This window comes from Dendrobates tinctorius, unplaced genomic scaffold (genome assembly GCF_039654945.1).
Source record: "Dendrobates tinctorius isolate UK_male_01 unplaced genomic scaffold, ASM3965494v1 ptg000020l, whole genome shotgun sequence".
NCBI classification, from domain to species: Eukaryota; Metazoa; Chordata; class Amphibia; order Anura; family Dendrobatidae; genus Dendrobates; species Dendrobates tinctorius.
The window spans coordinates 232,385-254,375 of record NW_027361688.1 but is presented as its reverse complement, the minus strand read 5'-3'; the positions used below and the strand labels follow the sequence as shown (position 1 = coordinate 254,375).

The 21,991-nt window shown below is 49.9% G+C and overlaps 1 protein-coding gene across 1 annotated transcript in view; it reads left to right on the top strand.

Annotated features, from left to right (window-relative positions):
* Positions 1-1,764: 1,764 nt before the first annotated feature.
* Positions 1,765-21,991, top strand: part of LOC141083199 (uncharacterized) — a 42,926-nt gene continuing 22,699 nt past the window's right edge. The window contains exons 1-2 of the mRNA XM_073567364.1: positions 1,765-1,832; positions 10,721-10,791. Coding sequence (XP_073423465.1) covers positions 10,741-10,791 — 51 coding nt within the window. The 5' untranslated portion in view covers positions 1,765-1,832; positions 10,721-10,740. The remainder of the gene's footprint in view (positions 1,833-10,720; positions 10,792-21,991) is intronic.

Below are 21,991 nucleotides of genomic sequence, written 5' to 3'. Positions count from 1 at the left end.
AGTGACCAGAACCAGAGACTGAGAGATCAAAGTCAAGTGAGCAGAGCCAAAGCCGAAAGAAAGACCACCAGGTCGCAGAAGAGGGATGTTCGTGTGAGCTATAACCTCCATTGTAGATGTACGGTACAAAAACAGTGCTTCAGGGGTTCGGAGGATGCCAGTGTGACGGGCATGGAAAGTGACACTTAGATCTGGGACTTGCGGCCTAACGGCGGAGTATCATAGACTCCTGCTAGGGCCTGTACCACTTTTCATATTGCCTTTCGAGCCCGATAGAGTCAGTGACACAGTTAGGGTTAAGACGTTAGGACCAAGACGCCTTTGACGATACTAGTGTTTAGCTGTAATAATAGGAATAGGTGTGTGCAGTTAGAATTGTGCAAATATTCAGCGTAGCCAAATTTTACTGTATTTTCACTGTTTATTATATTCATTGGTTTTGTTCCATAGGCACCCCATTAACTGTGTGGGATAAATTGCCACTGTCTCCTCATTCTCTGCTCTGTTCCATTCGTGCACCTGTTAACATTGGCGCTGTCGGCAGGATGCAACACTCGAAATGGCAGACCAGTCGGTAACTGGGGCCATTTACTAATGTGGGACTGGGTTGAACATCTAAGGAGTATGTTAACCAGATCTGTCCATTAGCTTTCTCATGTCTCATCTATAGGAACCGGAATAACAGGAGAACATCACCCTGCGGCGATGCAGGACACTTACAGAACAATACCCATGCTTCTATTCACTACACAGCTCCCAAAAAGTGTCGCTAGGTGCTTATTGACAGGTCAAATAGATTAATCTAGTGCATGACAGCTTTCTTGAGCAATCTTAGGTCACAAACCACAAGTAAAAGCATTGGAGTTTGGGATGTGCTGGCAGAATGGAATGCCAAGATGCCCAGGTGCAGAAGTGGCTGAAATATTCCTGTATTAGAGAACAACGCGTTTCGAGAACAGCATGTTCTTTTCATCAGTTCAAACCTTTTTGAGATTGTAATCCCAGCTACAATTTTGACAAATAGACGCTCAGAAACAGATGGTCTCTAGAATGTACCATTTCTACAGCAATGAAGAGTGAATCGAATAAAGACAGTCAAGGAACATTCTTACCGAGAGGTTTATAGGCAAAGATTAAAAATGATAATAATCCTTGCAAAGGAGAAAAGGTGCGAGACTCTGATGTCTCGGACTTGGGATGAATGTATCCATGAAAACCCAACAAATTCATTTAGAATTTCCCAAAATTCGTGACGTTAGATGAAATTGAATCTTGAGGATATTTTCTCCTCAACCTTCCCTATACCCCTCGGCTTCCCTCCCGGTCCACCAATCGTCTCCTCTTCTTTCTTCTTATGCCACCACTGCCTGTGACCTCGAGTCACAATGCGTCAGAACACCCAGAGGGAGAAGAAAAAGAAAGAGGAGCCGATTGAAAAATTTGGGGAGCAAGTGGTAAAAAGAAAGAGTTATAGAACATGTGTGGTTTCCTGTGTCCCTAAATTTGTCACCCAATGGTCAACACCCTTGGACAATTATCTCTCATGATATATTATGCAGCTTCCATCATGACTGGTATCACACATGGTAAGATTAGATACTTGGCTCAGTAGAAGATGGTATCATAAAGGAAAGGCAATCTGTGCCTCTGGCACTCAGGTTCCTGGTTGCTCAGCAGGCCTCCTCTTGTATTGGGGGAGGGCTCCAAACCCATCTCCATGACAGTCAGGTTGTGTACATGGGGACACTTCTCTACTCCAGAGCCACAAACACACCGAGGGGAGGACACCGGAGGGTAAATAGTGGAATTAATTATTTTAGCACAAGATTAAGGTAAGTAATAATAAATCCCCTACTGATTGCGATCGGTTGCCTCACTGCGGCTTCTGTAATGTTTCCCCTTCCAGGGTCGGTAGTCCAGGATGTATCGTTGGCCACTGTGATATAAAAGGATGAGAACGACTCAGAGATTTCTGTTACTCAGCAAATTGTCATGGGTATGAAGGGTTCTGTGCCTCAATCATTGTGTCAAATTTCCAGTACCAGAAATCTCTAGGTATTGTTAATGGGGTCGTATCACTCTATCAAGCCCTTCATTCAGGAAATTAGTGGTGGTCTAGCACAGTGTTCCTCAAGCTGTGGAGCGGCGTTACCAGTGAGACGCCCCCCAGTTTTCGTGAAGGCCAGCTTGTGATGGTAGGTATCGTAGGAATCAATGTATTCAGCACAGTTTGTTCTTTCAAACTTTTTCGGGAGTCTCTACCTCTGCAATAAGGAAAACTTTTGCAGCTGAACATACAACAGTGATACAACATGCTTGATGGTTACAGATGAGAGGTGGTGGCATAATATGCCTGATGGCTACAGATCACAGGAGGTTACGCAGTGTGCCTGATGGTTACAGATCACAGGAGGTTACGCAGTGTGCCTGATGGCTACAGATCACAGGAGGTGGCACAATGTGTTTGATGTTTGATAGTTACAGATCACAGGAGGTGATGCAGTGTGCTTGATGGTTACAGATCACAAGAGGCGGCACAATGTGTTTGATGTTTGATAGTTACAGATCACAGGAGGTGGCACAATGTGTTTGATGATTACAGATCACAGGAGGTGGCACAATGTGCTTGATGGTTACAGATCACAAGAGGCGGCACAATGTGTTTGATGTTTGATAGTTACAGATCACAGGAGGTGGCACAATGTGTTTGATGATTACAGATCACAGGAGGTGGCACAATGTGCTTGATGGTTGCAGATCACAGGAGTTGGCACAATGTGTTTGATGGTTACAGATCACAGGAGGTGGCACAGTGTGCTTGATGGTTGCAGATCACAGGAGGTGGCTCAATGTGCTTGATGGTTGCAGATCACAGGAGGTGATGCAGTGTGCTTCATGGTTACAGATCACAGAAGGTGAAGCAGTGTGCTTGATGGTTACAGATCACAGGAGGTGACGCAGTGTGCTTCATGGTTACAGATCACAGGAGGTGATGCAGTGTGCTTGATGGTTACAGATCACAGGAGGTGGCACAATGTGCTTGATGGTTACAGATCACAGGAGGTTGCAAAATGTGCTTGATGGATTACAGATCACAGGAGGTTGCACAATGTCTTTGATGGTTACAGATCACAGGAGGTGGCATAATGTGCTTGATTGATTACGATCACAGGAGGTGGCACAATGTGCTTGATGGTTACAGATCACAGGAGGTGGCACAATGTGCTTGATTGATTACAGATCACAGGAGGTGGCACAATGTGCTTGATGGTTACAGATCACAGGAGGTGGCACAGTGTGCTTGCTGGATTACAGATCACAGGAGGTGGCACAATGTGCTTGATGGTTACAGATCACAGGAGGTGACACAGTGTGCTTGATGGATTACAGATCACAGGAGGTGGCATAATGTGCTTGATGGTTACAGATCACAGGAGGTGGCACAGTGTGCTTGCTGGATTACAGATCACAGGAGGTGGCACAGTGTGCTTGCTGGATTACAGATCACAGGAGGTGGCACAATGTGTTTGATGGTTACAGATCACAGGAGGTGGCACAGTGTGCTTGCTGGATTACAGATCACAGGAGGTGGCACAGTGTGCTTGCTGGATTACAGATCACAGGAGTTGGCACAATGTGTTTGATGGTTACAGATCACAGGAGGTGGCACAGTGTGCTTGCTGGATTACAGATCACAAGAGTTGGCACAATGTGTTTGATGGTTACAGATCACAGGAGGTGGCACAGTGTGCTTGATGGATTACAGATCACAGGAGGTGGCACAATGTGTTTGATGGTTACAGATCACAGGAGGTGGCACAGTGTGCTTGATGGATTACAGATCACAGGAGGTGGCACAATGTGTTTGATGGTTACAGATCACAGGAGGTGGCACAGTGTGCTTGATGGTTACAGATCACAGGAGGTGACACAGTGTGGTTGATGGATTACAGATCACAGGAGGTGGCATAATGTGCTTGATGGTTACAGATCACAGGAGGTGGCACAATGTGCTTAATCGATTACAGATCACAGGAGTTGGCACAATGTGTTTGATGGTTAGAGATCACAGGAGGTGACGCAGTGTCCTTGATGGATTACAGTAATTTACAGATCACAGGAGGTGACGCATTGTCCTTGATGGATTACAGATCACAGGAGGTGGCACAATGTGTTTGATGGATTACAGTTCACAGGAGGTGGCACAATGTGCTTGATGGTTACAGATCACAGGAGGTAGTACAGTGTGCTTGATGGTTACAGATTACACTCTTAGTTGCATGTTCATGTGACTGATCTTTAATCAGGGCCCAAGATCATGTGATGCCTCACAGAGAGTCAGGTTGTGATCACACTGGTTTTTCATGCAGCAAATCTCTGGGAAGCAACTTACTGCCTCACAGAGGAATTCTGCCTGGGGTTACACAAGTCACTTTGTATACAGAAAATCTATCAGCAGACAGTTTGACACAGGATAGGATTAGATACATGCCTCAACAGACAGTATCACACACACAATAAGATTAGATGTACAACCCAGTAGAGATGATCACATACGATTGCATTAGATACCCATATCAACAGACAGCATCACACAGGATAGGATTAAATACACAGCTCAGCACACAATATCACACTTAATAGTATCAGATACACAGTTCAGGAGACAGTATAATACATAATGGATTAGATACACGGTTCAGCAGTCAGTATCACACAGGATAAGATTAGATACATTGCTCAGCAGACAGTATCACAAAGGATAGGATTAGATACATAGCCTAACAGTCAGTATTACACATGATAGTATTAGATACACGGCTCAGCAGATGTATTACACAGAATAGTATTAGATACACGGCTCAGCAGTCAGTATCACACAGGATAGGATTAGATACATTGCTCAGCAGACGGTATCACACAGGAGAGGATTAGATATACGGCTCAGCAGACAGTATCACACAGGAGAGGATTAGATACACAGCTCAGCAGACAGTATCACACAGGAGAGGATTAGATACATGGCTCAGCAGTCAGTATCACACAGGAGAGTATAAGATACACGGCTCAGCAGATGTATCACACAGAATAGGATTAGATACACGGCTCAGCACACAGTATCACACAGAATAGAATTGGAAACAAATCAGTATCACACAGGAGAGGATTAGATACACGCCTCAGCAGTCAGTATCACGCAGGATAGGATTAGATACACGGCTCAGCAGTCAGTATCACACAGGATAGGATTAGATACACGGCTCAGCAGACAGTATCACACAGGATAGCATTAGATACATGGCTCAGCAGTCAGTATAACACAGGATAGGATTAGATACACGTCTCAGCAGACAGTATCACACAGGATAGCATTAGATACATGGCTCAGGAGTCAGTATCACACAGGATAGGATTAGATACATTGCTCAGCAGACGGTATCACACAGGATAGGTTTAGATATACGGCTCAGCAGACAGTATCACACAAGAGAGGATTAGATACACAGCTCAGCAGACAGTATCACACAGGAGAGGATTAGATACATGGCTCAGCAGTCAGTATCACACAGGAGAGGATTAGATACACGGCTCAGCAGTCAGTATCACACAGGAGAGGATTAGATACACGGCTCAGCAGTCAGTATCACACAGGAGAGGATTAGATACACGGCTCAGCAGTCAGTACCACACAGGAGAGGATTAGATACACGGCTCAGCAGTCAGTATCACACAGGAGAGGATTAGATACACGGCTCAGCAGTCAGTATCACGCAGGATAGGATTAGATACACGGCTCAGCAGATAGTATCAAACAGGATAGGATTAGATACATGGCTCAGCAGTCAGTATCACACAGGATAGGATTAGATACACGGCTCAGCAGACAGTATCACACAGGATAGCATTAGATACATGGCTCAGCAGTCAGTATCACACAGGATAGGATTAGATACACGTCTCAGCAGACAGTATCACACAGGATAGGATTAGATACACAGCTCAGCAGACAGTATCACACAGGAGAGGATTAGATACACGACTCAGCAGTCAGTATCACACAGGAGAGGATTAGAGACACAGGTCAGCAGACAGTATCACACAGAAGAGGATTAGATACACGTCTCAGCAGACAGTATCACACAGGATAGGATTAGATACACAGCTCAGCAGACAGTATCACACAGGATAGGATTAGATACACAGCTCAGCAGACAGTATCACACAGGATAGGATTAGATACACAGCTCAGCAGACAATATCACACAGGAGAGGATTAGATACACGACTCAGCAGTCAGTATCACACAGGAGAGGATTAGATACACAGGTCAGCAGACAGTATCACACAGGAGAGGATTAGATACACGGCTCAGCAGTCAGTATCACACAGGATAGGATTAGATACACGTCTCAGCAGACAGTATCACACAGGATAGGATTAGATACACAGCTCAGCAGACAGTATCACACAGGAGAGGATTAGATACACGACTCAGCAGTCAGTATCACACAGGAGAGGATTAGATACACAGCTCAGCAGTCAGTATCACACTGGATAGGATTAGATATACAGCTCAGCAGACAGTATCACTCAGGAGAGAATTAGATACACGGCTCAGCAGTCAGTATCACACAGGAGAGGATTAGATACACAGCTCAACAGTCAGTATCACACAGGATAGGATTAGATACACAGCTCAGCAGACAGTATCACACAGGAGAGGATTAGATACACAGCTCAGCAGTCAGTATCACACAGGAGAGGATTAGATACACGGCTCAGCAGACAGTATCACACAGGATAGGATTAGATACACAGCTCAGCAGACAGAATCACACAGGATAGGATTAGATACACGGCTCAGCAGTCAGTATCACACAGGATAGGTATTCTGAGCCTTTGGCCCTCATCTTCTATTGGGTGAGGAATCCTCTTGTATTGGGGGAGGTCTCCTCTTGTATTGGGGGAGGCCTCCTCTTGTATTGGGGGAGGTCTTCTCTTGTATTGGGGGAGGGCTCCTCTTGTATTGGGGGAGGTCTCCACTTGTATTGGTGGACACCTCCTCTTGTATTGGGGGAGGCCTCCTCTTGTATTGGGGGAGGTCTTCTCTTGTATTGGGGGAGGGCTCCTCTTGTATTGGGGGACACCTCCTCTTGTATTGGGGGAGGTCTCCTCTTGTATTGGGGGAGGGCTCCTCTTGTATTGGGGGAGGTCTCCACTTGTATTGGGGGACACCTCCTCTTGTATTGGGGAGGGCTCCTCTTGTATTGGGGGAGGTCTTCTCTTGTATTGGGGGAGGGCTCCTCTTGTATTGGGGGACACCTCCTCTTGTATTGGGGGAGGTCTCCTCTTGTATTGGGGGAGGGCTCCTCTTGTATTGGGGGAGGTCTCCTCTTGTATTGGTGGACACCTCCTCTTGTATTGGGGGAGGCCTCCTCTTGTATTGGGGGAGGCCTCCTCTTGTAGTGGGGGAGGTCTTCTCTTGTATTGGGGGAGGGCTCCTCTTGTATTGGGGGACACCTCCTCTTGTATTGGGGGAGGTCTCCTCTTGTATTGGGGGAGGGCTCCTCTTGTATTGGGGGACACCTCCTCTAGTATTGGGGGACACCTCCTCTTGTATCGGGGAGGGCTCCTCTTGTATTGGGGGAGGCCTCCTCTTGTATTGGGGGAGGTCTTCTCTTGTATTGGGGGAGGTCTCCACTTGTATTGGGGAGGCCTCCTCTTGTATTGGGGGAGGGCTCCTCTAGAATTGGGGGACACCTCCTCTTGTATTGGGGAGGGCTCCTCTTGTATTGGGGGAGGTCTCCTCTTGTATTGGTGGACACCTCCTCTTGTATTGGGGGAGGGCTCCTCTTGTATTGGGGGAGGGCTCCTCTTGTATTGGGGGAGGGCTCCTCTTGTATTGGGGGAGGTCTCCTCTTGTATTGGGGGAGGTCTCCTCTTGTATTGGGGGAGGCCTCCTCTTGTATTGGGGGAGGTCTTCTCTTGTATAGGGGGAGGTCTCCACTTGTATTGGGGAGGCCTCCTCTTGTATTGGGGGAGGGCTCCTCTAGTATTGGGGGACACCTCCTCTTGTATCGGGGAGGGCTCCTCTTGTATTGGGGGAGGTCTCCTCTTGTATTGGGGGAGGGCTCCTCTTGTATTGGTGGACACCTCCTCTTGTATTGGGGGAGGTCTCCACTTGTATTGGGGAGGGCTCCTCTTGTATTGGCGGAGGTCTCCTCTTGTATTGGGGAGGGCTCCTCTTGTATTGGGGACACCTCCTCTTGTATTGGGCGAGGGCTCCTCTTGTATTGGGGGAGGTCTCCTCTTGTATTGGGGGAGGTCTCCACTTGTATTGGGGAGGCCTCCTCTTGTATTGGCGGAGGTCTCCTCTTGTATTGGTGGACACCTCCTCTTGTATTGGGGAAGGTCTCCTCTTGTTTTGGGGGAGGGCTCCTCTTGTATTGGGGGAGGTCTCCACTTGTATTGGGGGAGGGCTCCTCTTGTATTGTGGGTGGGCTCCTCTTGTATTGGGGGAGGTCTCCTCTTGTGTTGGGGGAGGCCTCCTCTTGTATTGGGGAAGGTGTCCTTTTGTATCGGGGGAGGGCTCCTCTTGTATTGGGGGACACCTCCTCTTGTATTGGGCGAGGGCTCCTCTTGTATTGGGGAGGCCTCCTCTTGTATTGGGGGACACCTCCTCTTGTATTGGGGCGGCCTCCTCTTGTATTGGGGGACACCTCCTCTTGTATCGGGAGACACCTCCTCTTGTATTGGGGGAGGGCTCCTCTTGTATTGGGGGACACCTCCTCTTGTATTGGGGCGGCCTCCTCTTGTATTGGGGAGGCCTCCTCTTGTATTGGGGGACACCTCCTCTTGTATTGGGCGAGGCCTCCTCTTGTATTGGGGGACACCTCCTCTTGTATTGGGGGAGGGCTCCTCTTGTATTGGGCGAGGCCTCCTCTTGTATTGGGGGAGGGCTCCTCTTGTATTGGGGGACACTTCCTCTTGTATTGGGGCTGCCTCCTCTTGTATTGGGGAAGGTCTCCTCTTGTATTGGGGGAGGCCTCCTCTTGTATTGGGGGAGGCCTCCTCTTGTATTGGGGGAGGGCTCCTCTTGTATTGGGGAGGCCTCCTCTTGTATTGGGGGACACCTCCTCTTGTATTGGGGGAGGGCTCCACTTATATTGGGTGACACCTCCTCTTGTATTGGGGCGGCCTCCTCTTGTATTGGGGAGGCCTCCTCTTGTATTGGGGGACACCTCCTCTTGTATTGGGGCGGCCTCCTCTTGTATTGGGGGAGGCCTCCTCTTGTATTGGGGGAGGGCTCCTCTTGTATTGGGGGAGGCCTCCTCTTGTATTGGGGAGGGAAACTCTTGCATTGGGGGAAGTCTCCTCTTGTATTGGGGGAGGGCTTCTCTTGTATTGGGGGACACCTCCTCTTGTATTGGGGAGGGCTCCTCTTGTATTGGGGCAGCCTCCTCTTGTATTGGGGGAGGGCTCCTCTTGTATTGGGGGAGGGCTCCTCTAGTATTGGGGGACACCTCCTCTTGTATTGAGGGAGGGCTCCCCTTGTATTGGGGGAGGGCTCCTCTTGTATTGGGGGGAGGCCTCCTCTTGTATTGGGGCGGCCTCCTCTTGTATTGGGCGAGGGCTCCTCTTGTATTGGGGGAGGCCTCCTCTTGTATTGGGGAGGGCTCCTCTTGTATTGGGGGAGGGCTCCTCTTGTATTGGGGGAGGGCTCCTCTTGTATTGGGGCAGCCTTCTCTTGTATTGGGGGAGGGCTCCTCTTGTATTGGGGGAAGCCTTCTCTTGTATTGGGGAGGGCTCCTCTTGTATTGGGGGAGGTCTCCTCTTGTATTGGGGGAGGTCTCCTCTTGTATTGGGGGAGGCTTCCTCTTGTATTGGGGGAGGGCTCCTCTTGTATTGGGGAGGTCTCCTCTTGTATTGGGGGAGGTCTCCTCTTGTATTGGGGGAGGTCTCCTCTTGTATTGGGGGAGGTCTCCTCTTGTATTGGGGGAGGGCTCCTCTTGTATTGGGGAGGTCTCCTCTTGTATTGGGGGAGGTCTCCTCTTGTATTGGGGGAGGCCTCCTCTTGTATTGGGGGAGGTCTCCTCTTGTATTGGGGGAGGTCTCCTCTTGTATTGGGGGAGGTCTCCTCTTGTATTGGGGTTGACCTTGGGGTCCCTGCTTGTAATTTATGAATAGTTATGGCCAAACTCTGTTAATATATACATTATATTTCTGAAACACAACACATATAAATAGCACCGCCTTGATTATACATATGAACAATGCCACCATATATTGTATATCTATTGATTGGACTTGCTTATGTCTGAATAATATTGCAGCACAGTACAGATGAATAGCACATTTTTTACACACAATTAACACCGCCTTATACTGTCTATTTATTGTACTTTTTTCTTTAAATAATACTGTAATGCAGTGCATATGAATGATACCACATTAATTACACATAAATAACCGCCATATACTGTGTATATAAATAATTCTGCTACACAGTTTATATGAATACTGTATCATTTACTATGCATATAATGTTGTTATGTCCTGTGCTTTTATGGGGTTCCTCTGGCTCTGTGTTTGATGTCTGTATGTTTTGGGGTGAAAGCTTTGCGCTCAGTATTTGGTCACTTCCTAGAATGTTTCTTAAGTTTTTTCAAGCATCTAAATATAATGAACTTTCACTGTATTTCCACCTTTCCTCCACTAGAGGGCAGCATTGACGCAGGAATGCAGGCTCCACACACTGACTTCCTTTCAGAGGATCAGGATTTGCCCCAAGTAAGAAAATAACTTTACTACCTGTTAATTCTGTAATGTGGTGTGAGGCGGCTTCATAGGTCAATAAAGGACATGAGCACATCACCTTCAGCCACAACTGGAGGGAACTCCCTGCACATTATACATCCATAGACAGTGAGCACCCCCTAGTGGTGACTGCAGGCGACCAGGATTTTGTCACTTATTGTGTTTTGTGGTGGGGCGGCATGTCGGCTAATCTGTGATGCTTTAAGGCATATGTCTGGCATTATAGATTCACCCTACAGATGTGCAGATCTGCTGTGGGGACCATAATCCAAGAGACGGTGACATGTCATGACAGTACTAGAAGAGACTGACATGTGACCGCTCTCTAAGAGACTGTGACATGTGGTGACCGTACTCCAAGAGACCGTGACCTGTGGTGACCGTACTCCGAGAGACCGTGACCTGTGATGACCGTACTCCAAGAGACCGTGACCTGTGGTGACCATACTCCAAGAGACCGTGACTTGTGGTGACCATACTCCAAGACACCGTGACCTGTGATGACCGTACTCCAAGAGCCAATGACATGTGGTGACCGTACTCCAAGAGACCGTGACTTGTGGTGACCATACTCCGAGAGTCCGTAGCATGTAGTGACCATACTCCGAGAGACCGTAACTTGTGGTGACCATACTCCAAGAGACCGTGACCTGTGATGACCTACTCCAAGAGACCGTGACCTGTGGTGACCGTACTCCAAGAGTCCGTAACATGTAGTGACCGTACTCCAATAGACAGTGACTTGTGGTGACTGTACTCCAAGAGATCATGACTTGTGGTGACCATACTCCAAGAGTCCGTAACATGTAGTGACCGTACTCCAAGAGACAGTGACTTGTGGTGACTGTACTCCATGAGACCATGACCTGTGGTGACCGTACTCCAAGAGACCATGACCTGTGGTGACCGTACTCCAAGAGACCGTGACCTGTTGTGACCGTACTCCAAGAGACCGTGACCTGTGGTGACCGTACTCCAAGAGACCATAGCATGTAGTGACAGTACTCCAAGAGACAGTGACTTGTTGTGACCGTACTCCAAGAGACCGTGACCTGTGGTGACCGTACTCCAAGAGACCGTGACTTGTGGTGACCGTACTCCAAGAGACCATGACTTGTTGTGACCATTCTCCAAGAGACCGTGACCTGTGATGACCGTACTCCAAGAGACCGTAGCATGTAGTGACAATACTCCAAGAGACATTAACTTGTGGTTACCGTACTCCAAGAGACCATGGCTTGTGGTGAGGTACTCCAAGAGACCGTGACATATGATGATCATACTCCAAGAGACCGTGACTTGTGGTGACCGTACTCCAAGAGACCGTGACTTGTTGTGACCGTACTCCAGGAGACCGTAATATGTGGTGACCTTACTCCAAGAGACCGTGACCTGTGGTGACCGTACTCCAAGAGACCATGACTTGTTGTGGCCATTCTCCAGGAGACCGTAATATGTGGTGACCGTACTCCAAGAGACCATGACCTGTGGTGACCATACTCCAAGAGACCTTGACCTGTGGCGACCGTACTCCAAGAGACCATAGCATGTAGTGACAGTACTCCAAGAGACGGTGACTTGTGGTTACCGTACTCCAAGAGGCCATGACATGTGGTGACCATACTCCAAAAGACCGTGACCTGTGTTGACCGCACTCCAAGAGACTATGACCTGTGGTGACCGTACTCCAAGAGACCGAAGCATATAGTGACAGTACTCCAAGAGACAGTGACTTGTGGTGACCGTACTCCAAGTGACCATGACCTGTGGTGACCGTACTCCAAGAGACCGTGACCTGTGGTGACCGTACTCCAAGAGACCGTGACCTGTGGTGACCGTACTCCAAGAGACCGTAGCATGAAGTGGACAGTACTCCAAGAGACTGTGACCTGTGGTGACCGTACTCCAAGAGACCATGACCTGTGGTGATCTTACTCCAAGAGACCGTGACTTGTTGTGACCGTACTCCAGGAGACCGTAATATGTGGTGACTGCACTCCAAAAGACCGTGACCTGTGGTGACCGTACTCCAAGAGACCGTGACCTGTGGTGATCTTACTCCAAGAGACCGTGACTTGTGGTGACCGTACTCCAAGAGACAGTGACTTGTGGTGACTGTACTCCATGAGACCATGACCTGTGGTGACCGTACTCCAAGAGACCGTAGCATGTAGTGACAGTACTCCAAGAGACAGTGACTTGTGGTGACCGTACTCCAAGAGACCGTGACCTGTGGTGACCGTACTCCAAGAGACCGTGACTTGTGGTGACCGTACTCCAAGAGACCGTAGCGTGTAGTGACAATACTCCAAGAGACATTAACTTGTGGTTACCGTACTTCAAGAGACCATGGCTTGTGGTGAGGTACTCCAAGAGACCAAGACATGTGGTGACCGTACTCCAAGAGACCGTGACCTGTGATGATCATACTCCAAGAGACCGTGACTTGTGGTGACCGTACTCCAAGAGACCGTGACTTGTTGTGACCATTCTCCAAGAGACCGTGACCTGTTGTGACCGTACTCCAAGAGACCGTGACTTGTTGTGACCATTCTCCAGGAGACCGTGACCTGTTGTGACCATTCTCCAAGAGACCGTGACTTGTGGTGACCGTACTCCAAGAGACCGTGACTTGTTGTGACCATTCTCCAGGAGACCGTGACCTGTTGTGACCGTACTCCAAGAGACCGTGACCTGTGATGACCGTACTCCAAGAGACCGTAGAGTGTAGTGACAATACTCCAAGAGACATTAACTTGTGGTTACCGTACTTCAAGAGACCATGGCTTGTGGTGAGGTACTCCAAGAGACCATGACATGTGGTGACCGTACTCCAAGAGACCGTGACCTGTGATGATCATACTCCAAGAGACCGTGACTTGTGGTGACCGTACTCCAAGAGACCGTGACTTGTTGTGACCGTACTCCAGGAGACCGTAATATGTGGTGACCTTACTCCAAGAGACCGTGACCTGTGGTGACCTTACTCTAAGAGACCGTGACCTGTGGTGACCGTACTCCAAGAGACCATGACTTGTTGTGACCATTCTCCAGGAGACGTGACCTGTGGCGACCGTACTCCAAGAGACCGTAGCATGTAGTGACAGTACTCCAAGAGACGGTGACTTGTGGTGACCGTACTCCAAGAGGCCATGACATGTGGTGACCGTACTCCAAAAGACCGTGACCTGTGTTGACCGCACTCCAAGAGACTATGACCTGTGGTGACCGTACTCCAAGAGACCGAAGCATATAGTGACAGTACTCCAAGAGACAGTGACTTGTGGTGACCGTACTCCAAGAGACCATGACTTGTGGTGACCGTACTCCAAGAGACCGTGACCTGTGGTGACCGTACTCCAAGAGACCGTGACCTGTGGTGACCGTACTCCAAGAGACCATGACCTGTGGTGACCGTACTCCAAGAGACCGTAGCATGTAGTGACAATACTCCAAGAGACATTAACTTGTGGTTACCGTACTCCAAGAGACCATGGCTTGTGGTGACCGTACTCCAAGAGACAATGACCTGTGGTGACCGTACTCCAAGAGACCATGACTTGTGGTGACCGTACTCCAAGAGACCATGACTTGTGGTGACCGTACTCCAAGAGACCGTGACCTGTGGTGACCGTACTCCAAGAGACCGTGACCTGTGGTGACCGTACTCCAAGAGACCATGACCTGTGGTGACCGTACTCCAAGAGACCGTAGCATGTAGTGACAATACTCCAAGAGACATTAACTTGTGGTTACCGTACTCCAAGTGACCATGACTTGTGGTGACCGTACTCCAAGAGACAATGACCTGTGGTGACCGTACTCCAAGAGACCGTGACCTGTGGTGACCGTACTCCAAGAGACCGTGACCTGTGGTGATCGTACTCCAGGAGACCGTAGCATGAAGTGGACAGTACTCCAAGAGACTGTGACCTGTGGTGACCGTACTCCAAGAGACCATGACTTGTTGTGACCGTACTCCAGGAGACCGTAATATGTGGTGACTGCACTCCAAAAGACCGTGACCTGTGGTGACCGTACTCCAAGAGACCGTGACCTGTGGTGATCTTACTCCAAGAGACCGTGACTTGTGGTGACCGTACTCCAAGAGACAGTGACTTGTGGTGACTGTACTCCATGAGACCATGACCTGTGGTGACCGTACTCCAAGAGACCGTAGCATGTAGTGACAGTACTCCAAGAGACAGTGACTTGTCGTGACCGTACTCCAAGAGACCGTGACCTGTGGTGACCGTACTCCAAGAGACCGTGACTTGTGGTGACCGTACTCCAAGAGACCGTAGCGTGTAGTGACAATACTCCAAGAGACATTAACTTGTGGTTACCGTACTTCAAGAGACCATGGCTTGTGGTGAGGTACTCCAAGAGACCATGACATGTGGTGACCGTACTCCAAGAGACCGTGACCTGTGATGATCATACTCCAAGAGACCGTGACTTGTGGTGACGGTACTCCAAGAGACCGTGACTTGTTGTGACCATTCTCCAGGAGACCGTGACCTGTTGTGACCGTACTCCAAGAGACCGTGACCTGTGATGACCGTACTCTAAGAGACCGTAGCGTGTAGTGACAATACTCCAAGAGACATTAACTTGTGGTTACCGTACTTCAAGAGACCATGGCTTGTGGTGAGGTACTCCAAGAGACCATGACATGTGGTGACCGTACTCCAAGAGACCGTGACCTGTGATGATCATACTCCAAGAGACCGTGACTTGTGGTGACCGTACTCCAAGAGACCGTGACTTGTTGTGACCGTACTCCAGGAGACCGTAATATGTGGTGACCTTACTCCAAGAGACCGTGACCTGTGGTGACCTTACTCTAAGAGACCGTGACCTGTGGTGACCGTACTCCAAGAGACCATGACTTGTTGTGACCATACTCCAAGAGACCGTGACCTGTGGTGACCGTACTCCAACAGACCATGACCTGTGGCGACCGTACTCCAAGAGACCGTAGCATGTAGTGACAGTACTCCAAGAGACGGTGACTTGTGGTGACCGTACTCCAAGAGGCCATGACATGTGGTGACCGTACTCCAAAAGACCGTGACCTGTGTTGACCGCACTCCAAGAGACTATGACCTGTGGTGACCGTACTCCAAGAGACCGAAGCATATAGTGACAGTACTCCAAGAGACAGTGACTTGTGGTGACCGTACTCCAAGAGACCATGACTTGTGGTGACCGTACTCCAAGAGACCGTGACCTGTGGTGACCGTACTCCAAGAGACCGTGACCTGTGGTGACCGTACTCCAAGAGACCATGACCTGTGGTGACCGTACTCCAAGAGACCTTGACCTGTGGTGACCGTACTCCAAGAGACCGTGACCTGTGGTGACCGTACTCCAAGAGACCGTGACCTGTGGTGACCGTACTCCAAGAGACCATGACCTGTGGTGACCATTCTCCAGGAGACCGTGACCTGTGGTGACCGTACTCCAAGAGACCATGACCTGTGGTGACCGTACTCCAAGAGACCTTGGCCTGTGGCGACCGTACTCCAAGAGACCATAGCATGTAGTGACAGTACTCCAAGAGACGGTGACTTGTGGTGACCGTACTCCAAGAGGCCATGACATGTGGTGACCGTACTCCAAAAGACCGTGACCTGTGTTGACCGCACTCCAAGAGACCGAAGCATATAGTGACCGCACTCCAAGAGACAGTGACTTATGGTGACCGTACTCCAAGAGACCATGACCTGTGGTGACCGTACTCCAAGAGACTGTGACCTGTTGTGACCATACTCCAAGAGACCGTGAACTGTGGTGACCGTACTCCAAGAGACCGTGACCTGTGGTGACCGTACTCCAAGAGACCGTAGCATGAAGTAGACAGTACTCCAAGAGACTGTGACCTGTGGTGACCGTACTCCAAGAGACCATGACTTGTTGTGACCGTACTCCAGGAGACCGTAATATGTGGTGACTGCACTCCAAAAGACCGTGACCTGTGGTGACCGTACTCCAAGAGACCGTGACCTGTGGTGATCTTACTCCAAGAGACCGTGACTTGTGGTGACCGTACTCCAAGAGACCGTAGCATGTAGTGACAGTACTCCAAGAGACAGTGACTTGTGGTGACCGTACTCCAAGAGACCGTGACCTGTGGTGACCGTACTCCAAGAGACCGTGACTTGTGGTGACCGTACTCCAAGAGACCGTGACCTGTGATGATCATACTCCAAGAGACCGTGACTTGTGATGACCGTACTCCAAGAGACCGTGACTTGTTGTGACCGTACTCCAAGAGACCGAAGCATATAGTGACAGTAATCCAAGAGACAGTGACTTGTGGTGACCGTACTCCAAGTGACCATGACTTGTGGTGACCGTACTCCAAGAGACCGTGACCTGTGGTGACCGTACTCCAAGAGACCGTGACCTGTGGTGACCGTACTCCAAGAGACCGTAGCATGAAGTGGACAGTACTCCAAGAGACTGTGACCTGTGGTGACCGTACTCCAAGAGACCATGACTTGTTGTGACCGTACTCCAGGAGACCGTAATATGTGGTGACTGCACTCCAAAAGACCGTGACCTGTGGTGACCGTACTCCAAGAGACCGTGACCTGTGGTGATCTTACTCCAAGAGACCGTGACTTGTGGTGACCGTACTCCAAGAGACAGTGACTTGTGGTGACTGTACTCCATGAGACCATGACCTGTGGTGACTGTACTCCAAGAGACCGTAGCATGTAGTGACAGTACTCCAAGAGACAGTGACTTGTCGTGACCGTACTCCAAGAGACCGTGACCTGTGGTGACCGTACTCCAAGAGACCGTGACCTGTGGTGATCTTACTCCAAGAGACCGTGACTTGTGGTGACCGTACTCCAAGAGACCGTGACTTGTGGTGACTGTACTCCATGAGACCATGACCTGTGGTGACTGTACTCCAAGAGACCGTAGCAGGTAGTGACAGTACTCCAAGAGACAGTGACTTGTCGTGACCGTACTCCAAGAGACCGTGACCTGTGGTGACCGTACTCCAAGAGACCGTGACTTGTGGTGACCGTACTCCAAGAGACCGTAGCGTGTAGTGACAATACTCCAAGAGACATTAACTTGTGGTTACCGTACTTCAAGAGACCATGGCTTGTGGTGAGGTACTCCAAGAGACCATGACATGTGTTGACCGTACTCCAAGAGACCGTGACCTGTGATGATCATACTCCAAGAGACCGTGACTTGTCGTGACGGTACTCCAAGAGACCGTGACTTGTTGTGACCATTCTCCAGGAGACCGTGACCTGTTGTGACCGTACTCCAAGAGACCGTGACCTGTGATGACCGTACTCCAAGAGACCGTAGCGTGTAGTGACAATACTCCAAGAGACATTAACTTGTGGTTACCGTACTTCAAGAGACCATGGCTTGTGGTGACCGTACTCCAAGAGACCGTGACCTGTGATGATCATACTCCAAGAGACCGTGACTTGTGGTGACCGTACTCCAAGAGACCGTGACCTGTGGTGACCGTACTCCAGGAGACCGTAATATGTGGTGACCTTACTCCAAGAGACCGTGACCTGTGGTGACCTTACTCTAAGAGACCGTGACCTGTGGTGACCGTACTCCAAGAGACCGTAGCGTGTAGTGACAATACTCCAAGAGACATTAACTTGTGGTTACCGTACTTCAAGAGACCATGACATGTGGTGACCGTACTCCAAGAGACCGTGACCTGTGATGATCATACTCCAAGAGACCGTGACTTGTGGTGACCGTACTCCAAGAGACCGTGACTTGTTGTGATCGTACTCCAGGAGACCGTAATATGTGGTGACCTTACTCCAAGAGACCGTGACCTGTGGTGACCTTACTCTAAGAGACCGTGACCTGTGGTGACCGTACTCCAAGAGACCATGACTTGTTGTGACCATGCTCCAAGAGACCGTGACCTGTGGTGACCGTACTCCAACAGACCATGACCTGTGGCGACCGTACTCCAAGAGACCGTAGCATGTAGTGACAGTACTCCAAGAGACGGTGACTTGTGGTGACCGTACTCCAAGAGGCCATGACATGTGGTGACCGTACTCCAAAAGACCGTGACCTGTGTTGACCGCACTTCAAGAGACTATGACCTGTGGTGACCGTACTCCAAGAGACCGAAGCATATAGTGACAGTACTCCAAGAGACAGTGACTTGTGGTGACCGTACTCCAAGAGACCATGACTTGTGGTGACCGTACTCCAAGAGACCGTGACCTGTGGTGACCGTACTCCAAGAGACCGTGACCTGTGGTGACCGTACTCCAAGAGACCATGACCTGTGGTGACCGTACTCCAAGAGACCATGACATGTGGTGACCGTACTCCAAGAGACCATGACCTGTGCTGACCGTACTCCAAGAGACCGTAGCATGTAGTGACAATACTCCAAGAGACATTAACTTGTGGTTACCGTACTCCAAGAGACCATGGCATGTGGTGACCATACTCCAAGATACCGTGACCTGTGATGATCATACTCCAAGAGACCGTGACTTGTGGTGACTGTACTCCAAGAGACCGTGACTTGTGGTGACCGTACTCCAAGAGACCGTGACTTGTGGTGACCGTACTCCAAGAGACCGTGACCTGTGGTGACCGTACTCCAAGAGTCCGTAACATGTAGTGACCGTACTCCAAGAGACCGTGACCTGTGGTGACCGTACTCCAAGAGACCATGACCTGTGGTGACCGTACTCCAAGAGACCTTGACCTGTGGCGACCGTACTCCAAGAGACCATAGCATGTAGTGACAGTACTCCAAGAGACGGTGACTTGTGGTGACCGTACTCCAAGAGGCCATGACATGTGGTGACCGTACTCCAAAAGACCGTGACCTGTGGTGACCGTACTCCAAGAGACCGAAGCATATAGTGACAGTACTCCAAGAGACAGTGACTTATGGTGACCGTACTCCAAGAGACCATGACTTGTGGTGACCGTACTCCAAGAGACTGTGACCTGTTGTGACCGTACTCCAAGAGACCGTGACCTGTGGTGACCGTACTCCAAGAGACCGTGACCTGTGGTGACCGTACTCCAAGAGACCGTAGCATGAAGTGGAGAGTACTCCAAGAGACTGTGACCTGTGGTGACCGTACTCCAAGAGACCATGACTTGTTGTGACCGTACTCCAGGAGACCGTAATATGTGGTGACTGCACTCCAAAAGACCGTGACCTGTGGTGACCGTACTCCAAGAGACCGTGACCTGTGGTGATCTTACTCCAAGAGACCGTGACTTGTGGTGACCGTACTCCAAGAGACCGTAGCATGTAGTGACAGTACTCCAAGAGACAGTGACTTGTGGTGACCGTACTCCAAGAGACCGTGACCTGTGGTGACCGTACTCCAAGAGAACATGACCTGTGGTGACCGTACTCCAAGAGACCTTGACCTGTGGCGACCGTACTCCAAGAGACCGAAGCATATAGTGACAGTACTCCAAGAGACAGTGACTTGTGGTGACCGTACTCCAAGAGACCATGACTTGTGGTGACCGTACTCCAAGAGACCATGACCTGTGGTGACCGTACTCCAAGAGACCGTGACCTGTTGTGACCGTACTCCAAGAGACCGTGACCTGTGGTGACCGTACTCCAAGAGACCGTGACCTGTGGTGACCGTACTCCAAGAGACCGTAGCATGAAGTGGACAGTACTCCAAGAGACTGTGACCTGTGGTGACCGTACTCCAAGAGACCATGACTTGTTGTGACCGTACTCCAGGAGACCGTAATATGTGGTGACTGCACTCCAAAAGACCGTGACCTGTGGTGACCGTACTCCAAGAGACCGTGACTTGTGGTGACCGTACTCCAAGAGACCGTAGCATGTAGTGACAGTACTCCAAGAGACAGTGACTTGTGGTGACCGTACTCCAAGAGACCGTGACCTGTGGTGACCGTACTCCAAGAGACCGTGACTTGTGGTGACCGTACTCCAAGAGACCGTGACTTGTTGTGACCGTACTCCAGGAGACCGTAATATGTGGTGACCTTACTCCAAGAGACCGTGACCTGTGGTGACCTTACTCTAAGAGACCGTGACCTGTGGTGACCGTACTCCAAGAGACCATGACTTGTTGTGACCATTCTCCAGGAGACCGTGACCTGTGGTGACCGTACTCCAAGAGACCACGACCTGTGGCGACCGTACTCCAAGAGACCGTAGCATGTAGTGACAGTACTCCAAGAGACGGTGACTTGTGGTGACCGTACTCCAAAAGACCATGACCTGTGGTGACCGCACTCCAAGAGACGGTGACTTGTGGTGACCGTACTCCAAGAGGCCATGACATGTGGTGACCGTACTCCAAAAGACCGTGACCTGTGTTGACCGCACTCCAAGAGACTATGACTTGTGGTGACTGTACTCCAAGAGATCGTGACTTGTGGTGACCATACTCCAAGAGTCCGTAACATGTAGTGACCGTACTCCAAGAGACCGTGACCTGTGGTGACTGTACTCCATGAGACCATGACCTGTGGGGACCGTACTCCAAGAGACCGTGACTTGTGGTGACCGTACTCCAAGAGACCATGACTTGTTGTGACCATTCTCCAAGAGACCGTGACCTGTGATGACCGTACTCCAAGATACCGTAGCATGTAATGACAATACTCCAAGAGACTTTAACTTGTGGTTACCGTACTCCAAGAGACCATGACATGTGGTGAGGTACTCCAAGAGACCATGACATGTGGTGACCGTACTCCAAGAGACCGTGACCTGTGATGATCATACTCCAAGAGACCGTGACTTGTGGTGACCGTACTCCAAGAGACCGTGACTTGTTGTGACCGTACTCCAGGAGACCGTAATATGTGGTGACCTTACTCCAAGAGACCGTGACCTGTGGTGACCTTACTCCAAGAGACCGTGACCTGTGGTGACCGTACTCCAAGAGACCATGACCTGTGGTGACCGTACTCCAAGAGACCTTGACCTGTGGTGACCGTACTCCAAGAGACCATAGCATGTAGTGACAGTACTCCAAGAGACAGTGACTTGTGGTGACCGTACTCCAAGAGGCCATGACATGTGGTGACCGTACTCCAAAAGACCGTGACCTGTGTTGACCGCACTCCAAGAGACTATGACCTGTGGTGACATACTCCAAGAGACCGAAGCATATAGTGACAGTACTCC